The sequence below is a fragment of the Orcinus orca genome, chromosome 5, assembly GCF_937001465.1.
Source record: "Orcinus orca chromosome 5, mOrcOrc1.1, whole genome shotgun sequence".
Classification (NCBI taxonomy): Eukaryota; Metazoa; Chordata; class Mammalia; order Artiodactyla; family Delphinidae; genus Orcinus; species Orcinus orca.
Window position 1 is genome coordinate 83,520,962 of NC_064563.1, and position 24,757 is coordinate 83,545,718.

The 24,757-nt window shown below is 40.7% G+C and overlaps 1 protein-coding gene across 7 annotated transcripts in view; it reads right to left on the bottom strand.

Annotated features, from left to right (window-relative positions):
- The window catches only part of CFAP91 (cilia and flagella associated protein 91), a 154,653-nt gene that overhangs the window by 42,933 nt on the left and 86,963 nt on the right, over positions 1–24,757 (bottom strand). For all 7 annotated transcript variants that reach the window (XM_033403302.2, XM_004278531.4, XM_033403299.2 and 4 more), the window contains 6 exons: positions 13,531–13,647; positions 12,007–12,078; positions 10,676–10,822; positions 8,153–8,374; positions 4,487–4,635; positions 3,836–3,927 (listed from right to left, as the gene is read on the bottom strand). In XM_033403302.2, coding sequence (XP_033259193.1) covers positions 3,836–3,927; positions 4,487–4,635; positions 8,153–8,374; positions 10,676–10,822; positions 12,007–12,078; positions 13,531–13,647 — 799 coding nt within the window. The remainder of the gene's footprint in view (positions 1–3,835; positions 3,928–4,486; positions 4,636–8,152; positions 8,375–10,675; positions 10,823–12,006; positions 12,079–13,530; positions 13,648–24,757) is intronic.

Genomic DNA, 24,757 nt, shown 5'->3' on the forward strand with positions numbered 1-24,757 from the left:
AAGAGCAGAAAGCATAAAACTCCTAGAAGAAAACACAGGCAGAACACACTGACATAAATTGTAGCAATATTTTTTGGCTCTGTCTCCTAAGGCAAAGGAAAGAAAAGCAAAAATAAATAAATGGGACCTAATTAAACTTAAAAGCTTTTGCACAGCAAAGGAAATCATTGACAAAATGAAAAGACAACTTACTGAATGGGAGAAATACTTGCAAATAATAAGACCAATAAAGGATTATTATCCAAAATATATAAATAGCTCATACAACTCAATATCAGAAAAACAAACCCAATTTAAAATGGGCAGACGACTTGAATAAACATTTTTTTTTGGCCGTGGCATGCGAGATCTTAGTTCATCTACCAGGGATCAAACCCACACCCCCTGCAGTGGGAGTGCAGAGTCTTAATCAGTGGACTGCCAGGGAAGTCCCTTGAATAAACATTTTTTTAAAAAGAAGACATATAGATGGCCAACAGGCACATGTAAAGATGCTCAACATTGCTAATCATCAGAGAAATGCAAATCAAACCCACAGTGAGATATCACCTCACACCTGTCAGAAGGGCTATCATCAAAAAGACCACAAATAACAAATGTTCGAGAGGGTGTGGAGAAAAGGGAACCCTCATGCAATGTCAGTGGGAATTTAAATTGATGCAACCACTTTGGAGAACAGTATGGAGGTTCCTCAAAAAAGTAAAAATAGAACTACCATATGATCCAGCAGTCCCACTCCTGGGTATGTATCTGAAGAAATGAAAATACTAATTGGAAAAGATACATGTACCCCAATGTTCATAGCAGCATTATTTACAATAGCCAAGAAATGGAGGCAACCTAAGTGTCCATTAATAGAGGAATGGATAAAAAGACATGGGGTGTGTGTGTGTGTGTGTGTGTAAACACACACACACACACACACACACACACACACACACACACACACACACACAATGGAATACTATCTAGCCATAAAAAGAATGAAATTTTGCCATTTACAACAACATGGATCAACCTGGAAGGTATTATGCTTCATGAAGTAAGTCAGACAAAGACAAATACTGTATGTTTTCACTACACGTGGAATCTAAAAAAATCAAACAAATGAATTTAACAAAACAGAAACAGATCTTCAAATATAGAGAACAAACTAGTGGTTACCAGTGAGGAAAGGGGAAGTTGGGAGGGGCAAGATAGGGGTAGGAGATTAAGAAGTACAAACTACCACATATAAAATAAATAAGCTACAAGGATATATTGTAGAGCACAGGGAATATAGCCAATATTTTATGATAACTTTAAATGGAGTATAATCTATAAAATTTTAAATCACTGTGTTGTACACCTGAAACTAATATAATGTTATAAATCAACTAGACCTCAATAAAAAAATTTTTTTTAATTCATCCAAATAAAAATTAATAATGAGATATCTCAAACGGTCTGTATGTAATACTACTTAATTTGGGGTAAAGAGTGTAACACATGGATGTCTTATTTGGAACGAGAAACAAAAGGCCCTAGTGTGTGCTCCCTGTCCAGGTGGCTTTCTTCGTTTGGGCTACATCCACACAAAGTGAAGAGGTTAGGACTTGCCCAGCTTGCCCACAGACAAGTCCCACTGATTCCTTTACATCTCGTGCCCCCTCCAGCTCCTTCCCCTCAGAGCCAGGAGAAGCTGGGGAGGGGGGTCACAAACTAGTAACTATTAAACAGAGGATTTCCCCCCTCCTTCAGTTCCCTCAGGTGGAATTGATCTGAAGCAGGTTGGCCTCACCTTGGACAGAGGAGAAGGAGCAAGGAGTTGCATGTTTTCTTAAGGATCTAGAAAACATAAGATCCCTTTTATAATATAAGGTGATAGAAAAATATTATTTGATTCAATTTAACAAAATTAAATTTTGTTGGTAGAGGCACTATCATACACTGTTGATGGGAGTATGAATTAGAACAATCTTTTTGTGGGGGCAGTTTGGTGGTATCTATCAAAATATAAAACACACATACCTTATTTCCAGCACTGTACTGCTAGGAGTTTACTCTCAGAAGCATGACCAGGGTGTTCACTGCTATTTATAGGAAAACACACCGGGAACAAACTAGATGCTTATTGCTGGGGTGGGTACTGGTTTAAAAAAGTACAATCATGTAATGGGAAAACAAGATATTTCTTTGTTCTCGTCCAATGCATTAGAACTACCATTCCTTTCTCACTGGTTATGTGATCTTAAATATTAACACTTCTCTTAAACCTGTCTAGAATTCCCCTGCAAACTCTAAAGCCTCCCAAGCTCTTATTTCACTTAAATATATTTTTTTAACATCTTTATTGGGGTATAATTGCTTTACGATGGTGTGTTAGTTTCTGCTTTATAACAAAGTGAATCAGTTATACATATACATATGTTCCCATATCTCTTCCCTCTTGCGTCTCCCTCCCTCCCTCCCTCCCTATCACTTAAATATTAATCTTCTGGTTGCATCCTTCCCTATGGGATCAGGACTGTCACCAATAGTCTGAAAGCTCCGGAAGAACACTGTTTTTAAAAACACATATTTTTTCTCCTTCTCTATCGACTAAAAGCATCAATCTTTAAAAACATGCCACTTTTGGCAAACGATAAGTGAGGATATTTATACTGAGATCAGTCCTGGCAGGAACAGGAGATATTGTGACTCACGCAGAGCTGCAGAGTCAATTTAGGTCTGTCAGGCTTCTCAGCTTTTCAACACCTGCCTTGCACATGCCCTGCCTGCAAAAGGCTACTACAGTTGGAAAACCCTGTATATTCTCAACATTTGCTTTACATTGAAAAAAAAATCAAATTACAAAATACAAACTTATGGTTACCAAAGGGGAAAGAGGTGGGGGAGGGATAAATTAGGAGTATGGGATTAACATATACACAAGTATATGTTAAGACAAGTATATATAAAACAGATAAAGCAAGTATATATAAAACAGATAAACAACAATTCACTGTATAGCCTGGGGAACAAAATTCAGTATCTTGTAATAACCTACAGTGGAAAAGAATTAGAAGATATATATATAAACTGAATCACTTTGCTGTACACCTGAAACTAACATAATATTGTAAATCAACTATATTTCAATAAAAACCAAACCAAAACAACAACAACAACCAAAATACACCTCTTCTGGGAATTTGGGAACTGCCTCTTTTTTTTTAATTGGAGTATAGTTGCTTTACAATGGTGTGTTAGTTTCTGCTGTAGACAAAATGAATCAGCTGTACGTATACATACATCCCCTCCCTCTCGAGCCTCCCCCCCACCACCAACCCTCCATCCCACCCCTCGGGAATTGCCTCTTCAAGAAGGTTTGGATTTTGACGCTCCATCAAACTTATTAGAACTGCACCTATCCATACCAGAGGTGATTATATTCTGCAGTCAGACAGCATCGAGGGAACCTGACCTCTGAAATAAGAAAATGCAGTGATTCTCCTTCAGAATTTTCCCCATACCTCTGCTCAGCTTTAAATCTCTGGAGTATTGAAAATAGTTTCTACCTTTAAAAAGATCATCACGGGCTTCCCTGGTGGCGCAGTGGTTGAGAGTCCGCCTGCCGATGCAGGGGACACGGGTTCGTGCCCTAGTCTGGGAAGATCACACATGCCACGGAGCGGCTGGGCCTGTGAGCCATGGCCGCTGAGCCTGCGTGTCCAGAGCCTGTGCTCCGCAACGGGAGAGGCCACAACAGTGAGAGGCCCGTGTACCGCAAAAAAAAAAAAAAAAAAAAGAATGAATAAATAAATAAAATTAAAAAAAAACCAGATCATCACGTGGAACATTTGCATTGGCTTACCTTTTTCTTTGACAAAGTCCTTTTGCAACTCTGGGATCAGGAAACTATAAACCAACTCGGCAACGATCTCCTCTGACTGAAGCTGAGTTCGACTAAAAAGTAAAAAACAAATTAAACGAGTATTTCCTTTGTTGCCTTACTTGAGCTGCCGATTTATACTTGGATCCTCCTTGTTTGTGTAAGGAACTCCACCGCTCAAATCCCACCACTGCCTTTTCCTTAAGTGATCTGAAGTAGCACATTCCTGGTGAGTTTGGTTAACTCCATGGAAAATCCAAATTTGTCCTTCACTTAGCCTGCCTACCAGGACGGGAGTGTTAGAGATACAACTTACAAATGGAAGCCAGAAACTCTGCGGTGATGTCCAAGTAAAATTGGACATACTTAATCACATTGCTTTCATGCTTTGTGATATTCTAAAAGTAAGAAATATGAAAGTGCTCCAGACTGCAGAGGATAACTGAAAATTCTATTCCCAATGCTCTTACCATACAAAGGTACAGGCCTGCTGGCTGCTGCTAAAACAATGCATACTGAAGCATGAGTTATATATTTGTTTCTCCTTGGTGGTAAAATCTTAAGCTCTTGAAGAATACATATGAGTAACAGCAAAAGGCTGTCCATCCCACCATCTGTCCCCTTGGTACACACCGGCTTTCCATTTCATAAGCAATGTCATTGATTTCCTCAGCCATCTTCTCTATTTCTGCCCTGGCTTGTTCTTCTGCAGTATTCTCTTCAGTGTTCAGTATTATATCCTCCAGATAGGAAGTTACAGTACTTTGGTGAACTTTAATTACCTGCAAAACCCCAAAATACTCCAGTTACTCAGAATAGGAATGCTACTACTGTACACAAGAAAAATGCATGAATATTGGTTGACTTTTTTAGCACATCTACTTCATTCATCAGTAGTCCCCTCATTCATTATTCTTTTTTTTTTTTAAACTACAGATAGTCTGTTTCTAATCCACCTGTCTACCTACTCTGGGAAGCCCCTACCTATCTGGCTCATTTTAGAATTATGGGGTGGGCGATACAACACTGCAGAAGGATCATGGGCTTGAGTCAATAACCCTGTTTTGGATCCTGGCTTTATTCTTACCAGCAGTGTAATTTGGTCAAGCTACCTAACTGTGGCAGAGACTAAGATGTATTACACAATGTCCTTTCTTTATTCCTCTTAAAGGATTCTTACAGGGAAAGACGTTGCTTTTTTTTTTTTTTCTCTCTTTTCATTTCTCATTTCATGGGGACAAAATGCAGGAGCACCAGTCATCTTAAACTGCCATGAGGGTCACACCCAAGAGACAGAAAAGCAGGAAGCTAGAAGGAGGATCCTGGGTCTCTGGTGAATTTTTTTAACTATCTTCTCAGCCCTGGGCTGCTTCTTTTTAAAGCTTTCTTGAAAGAATATAGACTATACATTTAGAAAAGTGCAGAGCACATAAATGTACAGTGCAAAGAATGAGGGTCAAGCCACTGCTAGGATCCCAGAGGTCACTGTGAGTTCTAACAGACCACAGACCCTTCCCACTCTCATGAGTTTATGGTAAAGACTTCCTATTCTTTAGGGCTGTGCTCCCTAAGTATATAACCATAAATAATACAGTTTAGTTTTACCTGTTTTACAGATGGATACCAAGGAAGTATCACAAGCATCAAGGGTGTCATACTTAGTTTTGTATGCATTGTCTCAACAGATTTTGAGCTTTGGCGGAAGGGCACTTTTTATTTAATGTGTGTGTATTTCTTTGTGTCTGAGATAATGCTTGGGACTCAGTAACAACTCAGTACCTGCTTCTTGACTGGCACTGCAGCAGGACTCTGAATATGAAATGTTTACTGAATATCTACCTGTAAAACACCAAGTCCATAACCTTGAATCCCTATGCCTTCCTTATGGGAGAGACCCAATGACCAGTTTAATACAGTTCAACCGAACAACCAACCAACCAACCAAAATATATTTTCTTAAAGTCTGTTATGTACAGAGGTGCACAGCTGGTGCTGTGGAAGGCATGTGCCTGCTCCCATGGAGACCACAGACTTATTCAGGAAACAAGTCACACCTAGATGGAACGATTAGACAGTTGAGTCTTGTAATAGTTCAGAGGTGGAAAGTTTAATTTGGTTCACCTCTAGTAATACACGTACTTGTGTGTTTACATATATCTTTATAAATGTGTATGTTTCTGGACACATTTGTGCTTGTAGGTGCGTAAGTGAATAAGGAAACGTATGGGTGGCTATATGTGTGTACCTCCCATCTCTGCTAATATTGTGCATGTGGGCTTATGTTTGTGAGTGTATCTTAACTTATAGATGTGCAAAAGTGTGTATGTGTTTAAAATATGAGTCTATGACTTTCTGTATCTATGTTTCTCAATATCTACATGTTATTTTTCTGGAAATTTACTCGTGTACATTTCTTGGTTCTGGTATATTTATGTGCAAGCATATTTATCTTTAAGAGGGTCATATGATGGGAGATAGGGAATTTAAATGATGCTGGGGTCCAGAGATGGATACATTTTTTACATAAATGTTCCTTAAATCAGGCTGGAAGGGTCATCTTAACCCTTTCTTGCCCCTCCTAGACATGCTGACATTTCCTGCGATCATTCCCACTTAAGAGATACCTTCCTAGAAGCCTTTCACCAGCTTCTTCCTTTCCGTGTTTCTGAGTATAGTGGTTCCTCTGTCTCTTTCCTTTTATTCTCACTCCCAACTGGTTCTTCCCATCCCAGCTGGTTTTTCCTTAGTGATATTAGGTAGAGGATAGTAAATTCTGGTTTGCTAAAAATTTCTACATTTCAGCAACTTTCTTTTTTTTTTGCAGTACACAGGCCTCTCACTGTTGGGGCCTCTCCCGTTGCGAAGCACAGGCTCCGGACGCGCAGGCTCAGCAGCCATGGCTCACGGGCCTAGCCGCTCCGCGGCATGTGGGATCCTCCTGGACCGGGGCACGAACCCGTGTCCCCTGCATCGGCAGGCGGACTCTCAACCACTGCACCGCCAGGGAAGCCCTCAGTAACTCTTTTTAAGGAAAAATGTGTTAGGATGGTAGGAAGCTAGAATATGAATTATTATTATAGGCTGTATGACACTATAATTAAAAAGCTTTAACCCCAAACTTTTTAAAGCTGTATAGAGGATGGGAAGTCTGTTTAATTTTAATCAATTTCTTATCTGAAAAAACACATACTAATACAATTCAGACAGCCTCTTAGATAAGAATTTTTTTAAGTTCCAGGTTGGCTCTTTCTGCCTTTCCCATGTGGCCCGCATCTGCACAAGGGAAACTCACAGCCTTTGCCTTAGCATATTCTGGGTGTGCTGGCCGCCCATGCAGCCTCTTCTGTGCCCACCTCCCCTCACTCAGCCTGCCCAGCTTCCTCCTCTCCATTCCGGGGGTGAGACGCCCTAACTGAAAGAATACACATCAAGCTCTCCAAGAAAGGGGAAGTACTCGTCGCCACCTCTGGGTGTGATTTTTGGGGGAATTAGTCACAGCACAGCTCCCTTTAAAGAAATCTTCCTCACAAATCCCCTCCCATTTTAACACTTGAGCTTTTGTATACTTGATGAGGGTGAGAGTGCTTTGAGATATTACTGGTTCCTCAGATTTCCTCTGAGTTTGCATCTTGGTCACTTTGGAATTTCACATCTATTGGGTCTTGGTCAGAATTCGAATTTACCAGCCTGGCATTCCTAATTCCCAAGATTGTATCTTTAGTCAAAATCTCTCTTCGAAACTCTATCTTGTATATCCATCTGCTGAAATGCCACCTCCACTAAGATGTCTCAAACTTAATATAAATCATTCATTCCACTCCTGCCCCTAAACCTATTACACCCTCAGCTTTCCCGCCTCAGAAAATACAACCGTCACCTCCCCACTCACTGACACCGGAAACTGGACATCATACTTGCCTTTACCCCATTTCTCACTCTGGCCTGAGTTACTTCATCAGTCTCCTTCCAGGTCTCCTTGTTTCCACCCTGTCCTCCCCTACAACCTGTTCACACAGCAAAGCAGAGTGACTTCTTCAAAATATGTCACCGGGCCCCATTTGTTTCCTTCATGAAACTTAACACATTTTCTGATCCTACACTTATTCGCATGTTATATAGGATTTAAGCACCAGGAGAGAAGGGGCCACACCTGGTTTTTCCCTCCAAAGTAGCCCACAATGCCTTTGCACAGTGCTGGGCATACCATAGGAACTCAATACATTATTTGTTGAAGACAATGAAAAACAAAAAACGAAAGTCATTTCATATCATGAGTTTCCTGGCAACGTCCCCACTTGCCTCCTTAAATATCTGGTCCTCCTCCTGCAGGCGCCTCTCTTCCACCTGGCGCCGGCCACTCTCTTCGGCTTCACGCATCCTGCGCTGCCTCTCGGCCAACATGACCAGGGCGTGGACCCTCCTCTCCTCCTGCAGTCTCACCAGCTCTTTGGACAGGAAGTCAAACATGTCTGCCAGCACCCATCCTTCCAGTCCAGCCAAATGGTTTTCAATCAGTGACACCTTAAAAATAATAATGTAACTATGAGGATACAAATTCCACTAAGAATGGTGATTTATGAGGAGGGATGCTGGATTATCCTTGACAGTCACTTCACTTTCAGAATGCACTTAGTTTTTATTAGGAATATTATCTCCAGACTGGCCCCATCCCAAGGGTTTTACTAGGAAAACTTATGATACAGACTTAGACTTGAGAAAGTAGATTGCTCAGTCAGTCACTGACGGATGATCGTCTTCAAATTATAAAGGGGATTTAGCAAAACATTTGTTAGTGTCCACACAGAATTTTTTTTTTCTTTCAATTTTATCCAGAAGGTAAAGTGCTTGGGTCTCCCCAGATGTGAAGGGAAATGTCAAGGTTTTTATTAAAAGATAATGTTGGAGTTCAAAAAAATAGAATCTCTTAAAAATTCACTCATGATACCTTTTAATTTTTCAATGCTTTGTCCTTTAACACAAGTTTGGGGAATTTTAAGATCTTCGGTAACATGAAAGTAGAAAACCTTAGTACTGTTTATTCATTTAAATAATTTCAAAGTCAGTAAGAACTATCTTTGAAACAGAGCAGGAAACAAGCCTACATGTCTGTGTAATCACTGAGGTAAAATAAGGGCTAGGGGCCTAGAGTTCTTGGCCAGGAGTAAGCCACAGTATCTATTTATGGATCTCTCTGTGCTGGCTTTGGCACCGGGGGAACAAAAGTGTTTGAGAAGATTGTACTGTGCTCCTGCTCCTATCCTCAGGGATAAGGGGAAAAGGCTCTTCTCCCAGGCACTTGCTGCTCTCACACTGACGGTTCTCCCTCAATATGAGAGAAGGAGAAAATGAGAGGATCGGCATTGCTGTAGGTACCCGTGGGGTGCCCACTCCCCCAGATGCCTGCATCTTACTGGTGTATCCAGGAACAGCTGAAGGCAAGCAGGGTGAGTTTGTGGCTATGTGACAGTTCTTCCCATTAATTCCTCCCTTAGCTCTTAGCTGTCATGATGTCTATCAAGTATTTATCCACTAAATGAGGTAGATGGGTTGAAAATCCTGGATTGTCTTAGCTGTAGCTGCTAAAGTCTATAATCAGAAACCAGAAGGGGCCAAGGAGGGCATTTTTCCGTCCAGGTCCTGGGTATTCTGCTGCCAGGGCATTCTGCTCCCTATCTGAACAGAAGTGCAGCCCGTCTCCATCATTCCCAGGGCTCCAGGATGCCCAGATTTAGAGACTCCAGTGTCTGCATTCTCCTCTTCTTTCTCTGGTTCCTCTGCTGGGTCTCACAGTCTGTGGCTTTCTTCCTCCCTCCCTGCAAACCAGCTCCCATCACTCAGAGACCATCCCCAGTCCTGCTGTCATGTAAAAGGAATAAAGTGGTGCTCGTTTCCAGGCTGCTTAACGTTTGTGCCTAATTCACAGCACAAGAGTTACGTTTGTTACTAAAGGTAACAAACTTTACTGTTCGTTAACTTAACTGTTACTAAAGGTAACAGCTTCGCTGTAAGTTTACTTTCTTTTTGTTTGGCCGTACTGCGCGGCATGTGGGATCTTAGTTCCCCAACCAGGGATCGAACCCACGGCCCCCTGCATTGGAAGTGCGGAGTCTTAACCACTGCACCGCCAGGGAAGTCCCAAGTTTACTTTCTTGTAACGCTAAACTCTGTGCAAATTGGTTCTTTTTCATTTTGACTCACAGATAAGTGGGACAGATAGTAAAAGTGTATCTACACTGTAGTCAACAACATTAAATACTATGTGTCTATAGACAAATGCCAGAAGAAAGTAGGAAACACATTTACAGTTGTCAGGTTAGAGCTGCAATTAGCAGCTATTGTCAGTCACACAGAGCTCAGACGACCCGGTGAAAGTCACAGAATATCATATTAACATATTTAATATGCAGTTTAAGGAGTATGAGCTATGTACAGCTCCAAAACTCATAAATGAGTGTGGATAGTTTTTAAAATCTCATTTCTCACTTTTTTCTTATTGCTTTAATTACTTATTCATTCTGCTAAGCTCCCGCTGAAATATATTAGAGTCACCAAATATTTAAGAAAGATAGGAAGAGAAAACCTTTCAAAATTGTGGGGGTTTTTTCTTTTCGTTTTGCAAATAAAAAACTAAGAGCAGACTCAATTCAGGGAGGGCACAGCCCACTCAAATTCTGGACTGCAGCACCATTGATGAAAAATGCTGGGCTTGTGGGGGGGTGTTTCTTTTTCATCACATCATTTATTGTTACTATAATGTTGCTTGTATAATAATAAAAACCAAGGGCGAAAATGGGACAAGAAAAGGAAAGGAAAGGAAAGAACCTTGTGCTCGTGCAGGTTCCTCTGTCGCTGCAAGGCCAGGGTCACCTGCTTCTCGGCTTTCTTCACCAGCCTGTCCTCTTCTTGCAGTGCGTGGCTGGTGCGCAGCTCCTGGATCAACTCCAGTCGCTTCTCTTTTCCTTCAAACATCTGTGTCAAGTCAGATCAGAGAGAGCCTTTCAAATCAGCATCCGTTGTGCCAGGCACGAGGCCTCGCAGACAGTGACTTGTGAGGCACTTGTCAACAGAGGGTTCTGTTCTGCCTTTCGGGGCCACACAGCAGGTGTGTGCCACAGAGCTAGCGGTCAGCCCTCTTCTCTGCACCTTCAGCTGCTCAGGCAGAGAAGGAGCTTAGCTACAGGTTCGTTAGTTATCGACTCAGTTTCTTAAAATGCCTCTCAAAGACAAGGTGACAACTATAGGGTCATGTTAAGAAACTAGAGCCTTCTCCTCATTTCCTCTGCTCCTTCCCTAAGAAGCCTGGGGGTGGTATTTTTCATGGTCATATTTTCTTTTCCGAGAGATTTGCCCCTCATCTGGAATACAGGATCTGCTGTCTGAACTTAACTGCTGTGTTTCTCCCGGGGAAGTACTGGCAGGAGAATAGAGAATAATGCTGAACACAGGTTGCTCATCCAGCCTCCCTGAACTTACTCACCATAACTGAGTCTCTTAAGAGTTACAGCTGTCTGGGGAGAAAAACTGTTTCAGCTGAGGCTTTATATCAGTCCATTTTTAAACTGAAGCGTGAGCTTGCTCTAGTGCCACAAATAATCTGGCTAAAGCTTTTAGTCAGGAAGACCGGAGTTGAATTTGGCAGTTAACATAATCCCCCTCAGACTCATACTACTCGCCTGTAAAATGGGTAATTGATACAAAAAAAGAAAAAGAGCTGATATATGTAGAGCAAAGAATATATAATGTGAGCATATGGTAAGAGTTCAAAATTGTAGTTATTACTTAGCTATTTCATTTATTATTCAGGTATTGATAGCTACATACAAACGCAGATAATTGTATTACAACTTTGTGGAAAATTAGAGAATCTACTTGTGATGTTTAGGGTCAAAATTCAGGTATGAAAATTGCTGGATTTATCAATTCCAAGGAAGACATTAGCTTCACACTGCCTTGGGTACACTACAGCAAACAGCAGGCGGTCCTTTCTTGCCTTGTTACTGTGCCACTCGGGCAAACTATGGCAACTCAAGAGCACAGTACCATAGGACAGCAGGGTGCAAGAGGCAATTCACCCCAAGGAACCAAGCACATATGCGTTCTGTAAATCTATTCTCAAAGGAGAAGAACAGGGCCAGTGGTTGTACCCTACACACCATGTTCTGAACGACTCTGCCCCGGAGTAACTTTTGAAGGTAGATCACAGCCATTTCTATATCTTCTTCTTCCTAAAAGAACAAAGGGAGAACCAAGCAGCTTGAGGACAGTAGCAGTCAGCATCAAATACTTTTCTGAAGATTTATATCAAGCAAAAGACTTATATCGAGCAAAAAGCTAGATGCCAGAAGGATTTAAAGAGAATAAAACATCATCCCTCTTTGAACTTATAGAACTTTAAATGTTACTTACTGTATTGTTAAAATGCATTGTTATTTTTCATTATAAATAAGTTATCATTAATAAATTACATCAGAAGCAAAAAATTCACCCACTGTCATGGTATCCTTACAAATTAAGCCATTTTCATTTTTTCTATATTCCTTTCCAGCAAAACCTTTCTTGAAGAAGTAAGTATTGCTAATAAATCCCTTTTGCAATAGTATTTTCATGTTTGATCATGCGTAGACAAAGAATACAGCTGGTCTATATCAGAGTCGAAAATGAGGTGCTTTTCACAAGAATTTAGCTAAACTGGTAAAATAAGAACATAATGGATAAGATCAGCTATCTATAAAAATCACCTTAAATAAGTGTATGTCAAAAGCAGAAAGATCAGAGTCTGCAAATTTACTTAAAGCCCCTCTGAATGCAAAAGTAATCAACAGTGGAATCAATGGCATTAACACTCGTGAATGACAACGTGTTAACCACAGGCAGTGGTCGGCACAAAGTCTAGAAAAGGGGACACTGCCCAGAAGCACATCGTGTCCAGTCAGCGGGAGCATTCCAGTCCCTCCAGAGACATCAGAGCTATCGGAGGTGCTAGTGAGATCTCCCGTCAACTCCCCTCCCTCTGACAAAGCACAACAACCTTCTGTACAATTTGGCTTCTTGTGAGAACTGCCCTGTATTGGGAGATAACAAGCTGACCTCCCAAGAACAATATCCTGATATACCAGGCAGTTATATTTCTCTCCGTAAAGTGACAAATTTGCATTGTGGCATCTCCAGTAGTTTCTTGTAGGTTTAGTCTGAGTCAGTCCTTTAAATCCAAACCAACTATGGAATGTTGACCAAACTGAGTCTGGGGCCCTGCAAAGGTGAGGTACGGCCCTGGTCAGGGTGAACTCTCTGAGTCAGTCTTGATGTCACCTCTGGTATTGCATTCCTCTCTAATTCCAGCTGTTGTCAGCCACTTCCTCATGTGGGAAGACAGTTACAGTAAATGATCATAATTCGATCTTCTTTTTTTTTTATTTGATGTACATCAGAATTACCTTCTGATGCCAATTTTTCTTGGGAAGATTTTCTTCTTTGTGTTTTTATTCTTGAAAAGGATTGACTTTAGATTTCATTTCATTTTGCTTGTTTTTGTGTGTGCATTTGAAACATAAGGATAAAGGCAACGTAAGTCAGATCTTGGGAAATGAACACTTACGTTAGGTTTGTTTTTAACCCAAACTATCTGAAGAATAAACTTCTGAATTTAGCTTTTCACATAAAAGAACCTTCAAACTTACATTGGAATTCATCTCCAAAGTTGGAGTTGGAAGTCGAGGTTGAGGTATTGGCTTTCTTTGAAGAAAACGCAATGGTTTCTTTGCTTTGGGGCCCTTATTCTTCTTTTCCAACAGTGCCTGAAATAACACACCAGTGAGTGTCATTTCTTACCTTTGTATTTTTTTCCCACTACCAAATCTAGGCCACAGATCTGAATATCAGTCAGAAAGAATTTTCTCTATGGCCATGCTAGGACGGTTTGAGAAAGTCCAAACCAGGGTGCACCTATGATATTCCCATGCATAAGTTAACCACTGAACAAACATGAAACATATTCTAGGTGTATCCATTTTAATCAAAAGTTTTGGAGGCTTTAAACATTTTTTTTTTGAGTTTCTGAAAGGTTCTGTCATGTGTATATGCAAGCAAAACCCCCAACTCCTACCGTTCCACATGAGCTAATTTGCTGTTTTAAATGACTGCCTGGGCAATAGAAAATTGTCCTGTGTAGTAAACGACTGAAATATTTAGTATGTTTTGTTGTTATGGGGGAACTAAGGGGCATTAAATGGCAATTATCTCAAAGTGAAGAGAGCTTTACTTTGGGCTTGAAATCCTACACATCAAGATTTTTGAATATGGTTCCTTGTGGAAGAGTGTATGTGTTTCTGTTTAAACATGCACTTTATTTTCTTACTTTTGATCATCAAAAATCCTGCCAAAATTACACATAAGATTTTGTTCATCAGTTCCATTTTCAGATATAGCGGGATACTTTTTAACTTAAAAGTATCAAAAATTCTGATCTCTGTGATTTTAAAATCACACTTCCATTACTTTTTCATCACATAATTTTTATATTATTTTTTCCATAAAAACACAAATAAATGATAAAACACTTAAATAAGTGATAAAGCACTAAGCCAAGACTTGAAATTAATAAAAATATGAAAATTATGAGTAAAATTTGGAACCACATCCAATTATTGTGGTTGTAACAGAGCATCCGAGTTTCCTGAAAATAAATCTGATGGCAAATATATATAATAGCTCTATGATAATCCAAACTAATGAATCAACAGGAAGCAGCAGCAGTTTAAAAGTACAGTTTGCCCTTGAACAACATAGGTTTGAACTGCATGGATCCACTTATACATAGATTTTTTTTCAATAAATATATTAGAAAAATTTGGGGAGATTTTTGACAATTTTTAAAAACTTGCAGACAAACCACATAGCCCAGAAATATTGAAAAAGTTAGGTATGTCATGAATGCATAAAATATATGTAGATATTAGTCTATTTTATCATTTACTACCATAAAATACACAAAATCTATAAAAAGTTAAAATTTATCAAAACTTATGCACATAAACACTTACAGACCAAACATGGTGTTATTCAAAGTCAAAAGAAATGTAAACAAACGTAAAGATGCAGTGTTAAATCATAACTGCATAAAAGTAACTGTAGTAGATACTATACTACTGTAATAATTTCATGACTACCTTTTATTGCTTCTGCTGTGAGCTCAAGTGTTGCTAGTATCCACTTAAAATGTAGGGTGACACTAATCATCTATGAGTTCATCTCTCCAGTAAACTGCATGTCATGGTAACAAGTGATCTCTAGCAGTTTTTGTATATTCTTCGTTGTGTTTAGTGCAATACTGTAAACACTGAGTAACACTATGGGAGCCATACGAAGTGCCACTAGTGACGGTGGGAGTGCTCCCAAGAAGCAGAGAAAAGTCGTGACATTACAAGAAAAAGTTGAATTCCTTGATATACACCGTAAATTGAGGTCTGCAGCTGCAGTTGCCCACCATTTCAAGATAAATGAATCCAGCGTAAGGACCATTGTGAAAAAAGACAAAGAAATTCATGAAGCCATCACTGTAGCTACACCAGCAGATGTGAAAACCTTGCGATCTTTGCAAAATACCTTTTTATCGCATGTTGAAAATGCAGCTTTCATGTGGGTGCAGGATGAAAGGCATACCTATAGACTGTAATATGATTCAAGAAAAAGTGAAGTCATTATAGGAGAACTTAAAGTGAAAGGATGGTGAAGGATCTAAAGCTGGAGAATTTAATGCCAGCAAAGGATGGTTTGATAGTTTTAGAAGGAGGTTTGGCTTAAAGCAAGATAACAGGAGAAGCAGCTTCTGCTGACCAAGAGGCAGAAGATACATTCCCAGACACCACTAAGAAAATCATTGAGGAGAAAGGATATCGGCCTGAACAGGGTTTTTTGTTTTTTTTTTTTTCTTTTTTTCAGTACGCAGGCCTCTCACTGTTGTGGCCTCTCCCGTTGCAGAGCACAGGCTCCGGACGCGCATGCTCAGTGGCCATGACTGACGGGCCCAGCCGCTCCACGGCACGTGGGATCCTCCCGGACCGGGGCACGAACCCGTATCCCCTGCATCAGCAGGCGGATTCTCAACCACTGCGCCACCAGGGAAGCCCCTGAACAGGTTTTTAATGCAGATAAAAGTACTGTGTTCTGAAGACATGTGGAAGTGTTTCCAATGATCACCTGGGTGACTAGAGTGGTTTTGGCTCCACTAGATACACCAGAAATACATCTACACGTGGAACAACTCCTATGGAACACCTACTGAACGCTGGCAGAAGACCTCAGACCTCCCAAAAGGCAAGAAACTCCCCACGTACCTGGATAGGGCAAAAGAAAAAAAGAAAAAACAGAGACAAAAGAATAGAGACGGGACCTGCACCAGTGGGAGGGAGCTGTGAAGGAGGAAAGGTTTCCACACACTAGGAAGCCCCTTCGTGGGCGGAGACTGCGGGTGGCGGAGTGGGGGAGCTTTGGAGCCGCGGAGGAGAGCACAGCAACAGGGGTATGGAGGGCAAAGTGGAGAGATTCCCGCACAGAGGATCGGTGCCGACCAGCACTCACCAGCCCGAGAGGCTTGTCTGCTCACCCGCCGGGGCTGGCGGGGCTGCGAGCTGAGGCTCGGGCTTTGGTCGGAGCGCAGGGAGAGGACTGGGGTTGGCAGCGTGAACACAGCCTGAAGGGGTTAGTGCACCGCGGCTACCCGGGAGGGAGTCCGGGGAAAAGTCTGGACCTGCCGAAGAGGCAAGAGACTTTTTCTTCCCTCTTTGTTTCCTGGTGCGCGAGGAGAGGGGATTAAGAGCCCTGCTTAAAGGAGCTCCAGAGACGGGCGCGAGCCACGGCTAAAAGTGCGGACCCCAGAGACGGGCAAGAGACACTGGGGCTGCTGCTGCCGCCACCAGGAAGTCTGTGTGCAAGCACAGGTCACTATCCACACCTCCCTTCCGGGGAGCCTGTGCAGCCCGCCACTGCCAGGTTCCTGGGATCCAGGGACAACTTCCCCAGGAGAGCGCACAGCGGGCCTCAGGCTGGTGCAACGTCACGCCGGCCTCTGCCGCCACAGGCCCGCCCCGCACTCCGTGGCCCGCCCTCCCCCCCGGCCTGAGTGAGCCAGAACCCCCGAATCAGCAGCTCCTTCAACCCCGTCCTGTCTGAGCGAAAAAACAGACGCCCTCCGGCGACCTACATGCAGAGGCAGGGCCAAAGCCAGAGCTGAGCCCCTGGGAGCTGTGAGGACAAAGAAGAGAAAGGGAAATCTCTCCCAGCAGCCTCAGAAGCAGCGGATTAAAGCTCCACAATCAACTTGATGTACCCTGCATCTGTGGAATACCTGAATAGACAACAAATCATCCCAAATTGAGGAGGTGGACTTTGAGAGCAAGATTTGGGATTTTTTCCCCCTTTTCCTCTTTTTCTGAGTGTGTATGTGTATGCTTCCGGGTGAGATTTTGTCTGTATAGCTTTGCTTCCACCATTTGTCATAGGGTTCTATCCGTCCGTCTTTTTTTTTTTCTTAAGAGTTAATTTTAAAAACTTTATTTTATTTTACTTTATCTTCTTTCTTTCTTTCTTCCCCTCCTTTAGACAACGAATCATCCCAAATTGAGGAGGTGGACTTTGAGAGCAAGATTTATGATTTTTTTCCCCTTTTCCTCTTTTTGTGAGTGTGTATGTGTATGCTTCTGTATAAGATTTTGTCTGTATATCTTTGCTTCCACCATTTGTCCTAAGGTTCTATCCGTCCATTTTTTTTTTAGTTTTTTAAAATTATTTTTTAATTTAATAACTTTACTATATTTTACTTTATTTTATTTTACTTTATCTTCTTTCTTTCTTTTTTCCGTCCTTCCTTCCTTCCTCCCACCATCCCTCCCTCCCTCCTTTCTTTCCTTCTTTCCTTCTTTCTTTTTTCTTCCTTCCTTCCTTCCTTCCTTCCTTTCTTTCTTTCTTCCTACTTCTACTAATTCTTTCTCTCTACTTTTTCTCCCTTTTATTCTGAGCTGTGTGGATGAAAGGCTCTTGGTGCTACAGCCAGGAGTCAGTGCCTCTGAGGTGGGAGACCCAACTTCAGGACACTGGTCCACAAGAGACCTCCCAGCTCCAAATAATATCAAATGGCAAAAATCTCCCAGAGATCTCCATCTCAATGCCAGCACCCAGCTTCACTCAACGACCAGCAAGCTACAGTCCTGGACACCCTATACCAAACAACTAGCAAAACAGGAACACAACCCCACCCATTAGCAGAGAGGCTGCCTAAAATCATAATAAGTCCACAGACACCCCAAAACACACCAACAGACGTGGACCTGCCCACCAGACAGACAACATATAGCCTCATCCACCAGAACACAGGAACTAGTCCCCTCCACCAGGAAGCCTACACAACCTACTAAACCAACCTTAGCCACTGGGGACAGACACCAAAAACAACAGGAACTACGAACCTGCAGCCTGCAAAAAGGAGACCCCAAACACAGTAAGATAAGCAAAATGAGAAGACAGAAGAACACACCATAGATGAAGGAGCAAGACAAAAACCCACCAGACCTAACAAATGAAGAGGAAATAGGCAGTCTACCTGAAAAAGAATTCAGAATAATGATAGTAAAGATAATCCAAAATCTTGGAAATAGAATAGAAAAAATGCAAGAAACATTTAACAAGGACCTAGAAGAACTAAAGATGAAACAAACAACGATGAACAACACAATAAATGAAATGAAAAATACTCTAGATGGGATCAATAGCAGAATAACTGAGGCAGAAGAACGGATAAGTGACCTGGAAGATAAAATAGTGGAAATAACTACTGCAGAGCAGAATAAAGAGAAAAGAATGCAAAGAACTGAGGACAGTCTCAGAGACCTCTGGGACAACATTAAACCCACCAACATTCAAATTATAGGAGTCCCAGAAGAAGAAGAGAAAAAGAAAGGGACTGAGAAAATATTTGAAGAGATTATAGTTGAAAACTTCCCTAATATGGGAAAGGAAATAGTCAATCAAGTCCAGGAAGCACAGAGAGTCCCATACACGATAAATCCAAGGAGAAATACGCCAAGACACATATTAATCAAACTATCAAAAATTAAATACAAAGAAAGCATATTAAAAGCAGCAAGGGAAAAACAACAAATAACACACAAGGGAATCCCCATAAGGTTAACAGCTGATCTTTCAGCAGAAACTCTGCAATCCAGAAGGGAGTGGCAGGACATATTTAAAGTGACGAAGGAGAAAAACTGCAACCAAGATTACTCTACCCAGCAAGGATCTCATTCAGATTTGATGGAGAAATTAAAACCTTTACAGACAAGCAAAAGCTGAGAGAGTCAGCACCACCAAACCAGCTTTACAACAAATGCTAAAGGAACTTCTCTAGGCAAGAAACACAAGAGAAGGAAAAGACCTACATTAACGACCCCAAAACAACTTAGAAAATGGGAATAGGAACATACATATCGATAATTACCTTAAATGGAAATGGACTAAATGCTCCCACCAAAAGACACAGACTGGCTGAATGGATACAAAAACAAGACCCATATATATGCTGTCTACAAGAGACCCACTTCAGACCTAGGGACACATACACACTGAAAGTGAGGGGATGGAAAAAGATATTCCATGCAAATGGAAACCAAAAGAAAGCTGGAGTAGCAATTCTCATATCAGACAAAATAGACTTTAAAATAAAGACTATGAGAAGAGACAAAGAAGGACACTACATAATGATCAAGGGATCGATCCAAGAAGAAGATATAACCATTGTAAATATTTATGCACCCAACATAGGAGCACCTCAATACATAAGGCAAATACTAACAGCCATAAAAGGGGAAATCGACAGTAAGACATTCATAGTAGGGGACTTTAACACCCCACTTTCACCAATGGACAGATTATCCAAAATGACAATAAATAAGGAAACACAAGCTTTAAATGATATATTAAACAAGACGGACTTAATTGATATTTATAGGACATTCCATCCAAAAACAACAGAATACACATTTTTCTCAAGTGCTCATGGAACATTCTCCAGGATAGATCATATCTTGGGTCACAAATCAAGCCTTGGTAAATTTAAGAAAATTGAAATTGTATCAAGTATCTTTTCTGACCACAACGCTAGGAGACTAGATATCAATTACAGGAAAAGATCTGTAAAAAATACAAACACATGGAGGCTAAACAATACCCTACTTAATAACCAAGACATCACTGAAGAAATCAAAGAGGAAATAAAAAAATACCTAGAAACAAATGACAATGGAGACACAATGACCCAAAACCTATGGGATGCAACAAAAGCAGTTCTAAGAGGGAGGTTTATAGCAATACAAGCCCACCTTAAGAAACAGGAAACATGTCGAATAAGCAACCTAACCTTGCACCTAAAGCAATAAAGAAAGAAGAATAAAAAAACCAAAAGTTAGCAGAAGGAAAGAAATCATAAAAATCATATCAGAAATAAATGAAAAAGAAATGAAGGAAACGATAGCAAAGATCAATAAAACTAAAAGCTGGTTCTTTGAGAAGATAAACAAAATAGATCACCCATTAGCCAGACTCATCAAGAAAAAAAGGGAGAAGACTCAAATCAATAGAATTAGAAATGAAAAAGGAGAAGTAACAACTGACACTGCAGAAATACAAAAGATCATGAGAGATTACTACAAGCAATTCTATGCCAATAAAATGGACAACCTGGAAGAAATGGACAAATTCTTAGAAATGCACAACCTGCCAAGACTGAATCAGGAAGAAACAGAAAATATGAACAGACCAATCACAAGCACTGAAATTGAAACTCTGATTAAAAACCTTCCAACAAACAAAAGCCCAGGACCAGATGGCTTCACAGGCACATTCTATCAAACATTTAGAGAAGAGCTAACACCTACCCTTCTCAAACTCTTCCAAAATATAGCAGAGGGAGGAACACTCCCAAATTCATTCTACGAGGCCACCATCACCTTGATACCAAAACCAGACAAGGATGTCACAAAGAAAGAAAACTACAGGGCCATATCACTGATGAACATAGATGCAAAAATCCTCAACAAAATACTAGCAAACAGAATCCAACAGCACATTAAAAGGATCATACACCATGATCAAGTGGGGTTTATTCCAGGAATGCAAGGATTCTTCAATATACGGATATCAATCAATGTGATACACCATATTAACAAATTGAAGGAGAAAAACCATATGGTCATCTCAATAGATGCAGAGAAAGCTTTTGACAAAACTCAACACCCATTTATGATAAAAACCCTGCAGAAAGTAGGCATAGAAGGAAATTTCCTCAACATAATAAAGGCCATATATGACAAACCCACAGTCAACATCATCCTCAATGGTGAAAAACTGAAAGCATTTACACTAAGATCAGGAACAAGACAAGTTTGCCCATTCTTACCACTCTTATTCAACATAATTTTGGAAGTTTTAGCCACAGCAATCAGAGAAGAAAAGGAAATAAAAGGAATCCAAATTGGAAAAGAAGAAGTAAAGCTGTCACTGTTTGCAGATGACATGATACTATACATAGAGAATCCTAAAGATGCTACCAGAAAACTACTAGAGCTAATCAATGAATTTTGTAAAGTAGCAGGGTACAAAATTAATGCACAGAAATCTCTTGCATTCCTATACACTAATGATGAAAAATCTGAAAGTGAAATCAAGAAAACACTCCCATTTACCATTTCAACAACAAGAAGAAAATATCTAGGGATAAACCTACCTAAGTAGACAAAAGACCTGTATGCAGAAAATTATAAGACACTGATGAAAGAAATTAAAGATGATACAAATCAATGGAGAGATATACCATGTTCTTGGATTGGAAGAATCAACATCATGAAAATGACTCTACTACACAAAGCAATCTACAGATTCAATGCAATGCCTATCAAACTACCACTGGCATTTTTCACAGAACTAAAACAAAAAATTTCACAATTTGTATGGAAACAGAAAAGACCCCGAATACCCAAAGCAATCTTGAGAACGAAAAACGGAGCTGGAAAGATCAGGCTCCCTGACTTCAGACTATACTACAAAGCTACAGTAATCCAGACAGTATGGTACTGGCACAAAAACAGAAAGATAGATCAATGGAACAGGATAGAAAGCCCAGAGATAAACCCACACACATATGGTCACCTTATCTTTGATAAAGGAGGCAGGAATGTACAGTGGAGAAAGGACAGCCTCTTCAATAAGTGGTGCTGGGAAAACTGGACAGGTACATGTAAAAATATGAGATTAGATCACTCCCTAACACCATACACAAAAATAAGCTCAAAATGGATTAAAGACCTAAATTTAAGGCCAGAAACTATGAAACTCTTAGAGGAAACCATAGGCAGAACACTCTATAACATAAATCACAGCAAGATCCTTTATGACCCACCTCCTAGAGAAATGGAAATAAAAACAAAAATAAACAAATGGGACCTAATGAAACTTCAAAGCCTTTGCACAGCAAGGGAAACCATAAACAAGACCAAAAGACAACCCTGAGAATGGGAGAAAATGTTTGCCAATGAAGCAACTGACAAAGGATTCATCTCCAACATTTATAAGCAGCTCATGCAGCTCAATAACAGAAAAACAAACAACCCAATCCAAAAATGGGCAGAAGACCTAAATAGACATTTCTCCAAAGAAGATATACAGACTGCCAACAAACACATGAAAGAATGCTCAACACCATTAATCATTAGAGAAATGCAAATCAAAACTACAATGAGATATCATCTCACAGCAGTTAGAATGGCCATCATCAAAAAATCTAGAAACAATAAATGCTGGAGAGGGTGTGCAGAAAAGGGAACACTCTTGCACTGCTGGTGGGAATGTGAATTGGTACAGCCACTATGGAGAACAGTATGGAGGTTCCTTAAAAAACTACAAATAAAACTACCATATGACCCAACAATCCCACTACTGGGCATATACCCTGAGAAAACCATAATTCAAAAAGAGTCATGTACCAAAATGTTCATTGCAGCTCTATTTACTATAGCCCAGAGATGGAAACAACCTAAGTGCCCATCATCGGATGAATGGATAAAGAAGATGTGGCACATATATACAATGGAATATTACTCAGCCATAAAAAGAAACGAAATTGAGCTATTTGTAATGAGGTGGACAGACCTAGAGTCTGTCATACAGAGTGAAGTGAGTCAGAAAGAGAAAGACAAATACCATATGCTAACACATATATATGGTATTTAAGAAAAAAAAAAGAAGTGTCATGAAGAACCTAGGGGTAAGACAGGAATAAAGACACAGACATACTAGAGAATGGACTTGAGGATATGGGGAGGGGGAAGGGTGAGCTGTGACAAAGCAAGAGAGAGGCATGGACATATATACAGTACCAAACGTAAGGTAGATAGCTAGTGGGATGCAGCTGCATAGCACAGGGAGATCAGCTTGGTGCTTTGTGACCGCCTGGAGGGGTGGGATAGGGAGGGTGGGAGGGAGGTAGACGCAAGAGGGAAGAGATATGGGAACGTGTATGTATGTATAGCTGATTCACTTTGTTGTGGGGCAGAAACTAACACACCATTGTAAAGCAATTATACCCCAATAAAGATGTTAAAAAAAAAAGTACTCTGTTCTGGAAAACAATGCCACAAAAGACATTTATTAGTCAGGAGGAGAAGCGAGCACCAGGATTCAAGGCAGGAAGGGACAGGCTTACTCCACTGTTCTGTGCAAATGCAGTTGGGTTCTTATCAGGACTGCCCTTATCTACAAAGCTGCTAAGCCTTGAAGGGAAAAGATAATCACCAGCTGCCAATATTTTGGTTGTAAAAGAAGGCCTGGATGTAAAAGTGGCCCTTTTTCTGGATTGGTTCCATTAATGCGTTGTCTCTGAAGTCAGGAAGTCAGGAAGTTCCTTGCCGGTAAGGGACTGCCTTTTAAAGTTCTTTTGCTATTGGACAACATCCCTGGCCACCCAGAACCCCGTGAGTTCAACACCAAAGGTGTCAAAGTGATCTACTTGCCCCCAAACACAATGGCTGTAATTTAGCCTGTAGATCGGGGGGTGATAAGGACCTTTATGGCTCATTACACATGGTACTCTGTGGAAAGGATTGTCAATGCTATGGAAGAGAACCCTGATAGAACACCACAAAAGTCCGGAAGGATTACACCATTGAAGATGCCATCATTGTTACAGAAAAAAATCTGTGAGAGCCATTAAGCCCCAAACAATAAATTCCTGCTGGAGAAAACTGTGTCTAGATGTTATGCATGACTTTACAGGATTTATGACAATGTCAATCAAAGAAATCATGAAATAGATTCTGGGCATGACAGAAAAGGTGGTGGTGGGGGGTGAAGGGTTTCAAGACATGGATCTTGGAGAAATTCAAGAGCTAAAAGACAGCACACCAGAGGGATGAACAGAAGATGACTTGATGGAGGTGCATGCTCCCTGACCAGTGACACACACATGCGGATGAGGATGTCGAAGAAGCAGTGCCAGAATACAAGTGACATTAGAGGATCTGGGAGAACAATTTCAATTATTCAAGGCTGCTTTTGACTTCCTTTTATGAAACGGACCCTTCTATGATATGGGCACTGAAACTAAAGCAAATGATGGAAGAAGGACTGGTACCATACAGAAACATTTTTAGAGAAATGAAAAAGCAAAAAAAGTCAGACAGAAATTACAATGTATTTCTGTAAAGTGTGCCTGCCTCTCCTGCCTCCCCTTCCACCTCCTCTACCTCTTCCACCTCTGCCACCCCTGAGACAGCAAGACCAACCCCTCATCTTCCTCCTTCTCTTCAGTCTACTCAACGTGGAGACCACAAAGATGAAGACCATTATGGTGATCCACTTCCACCT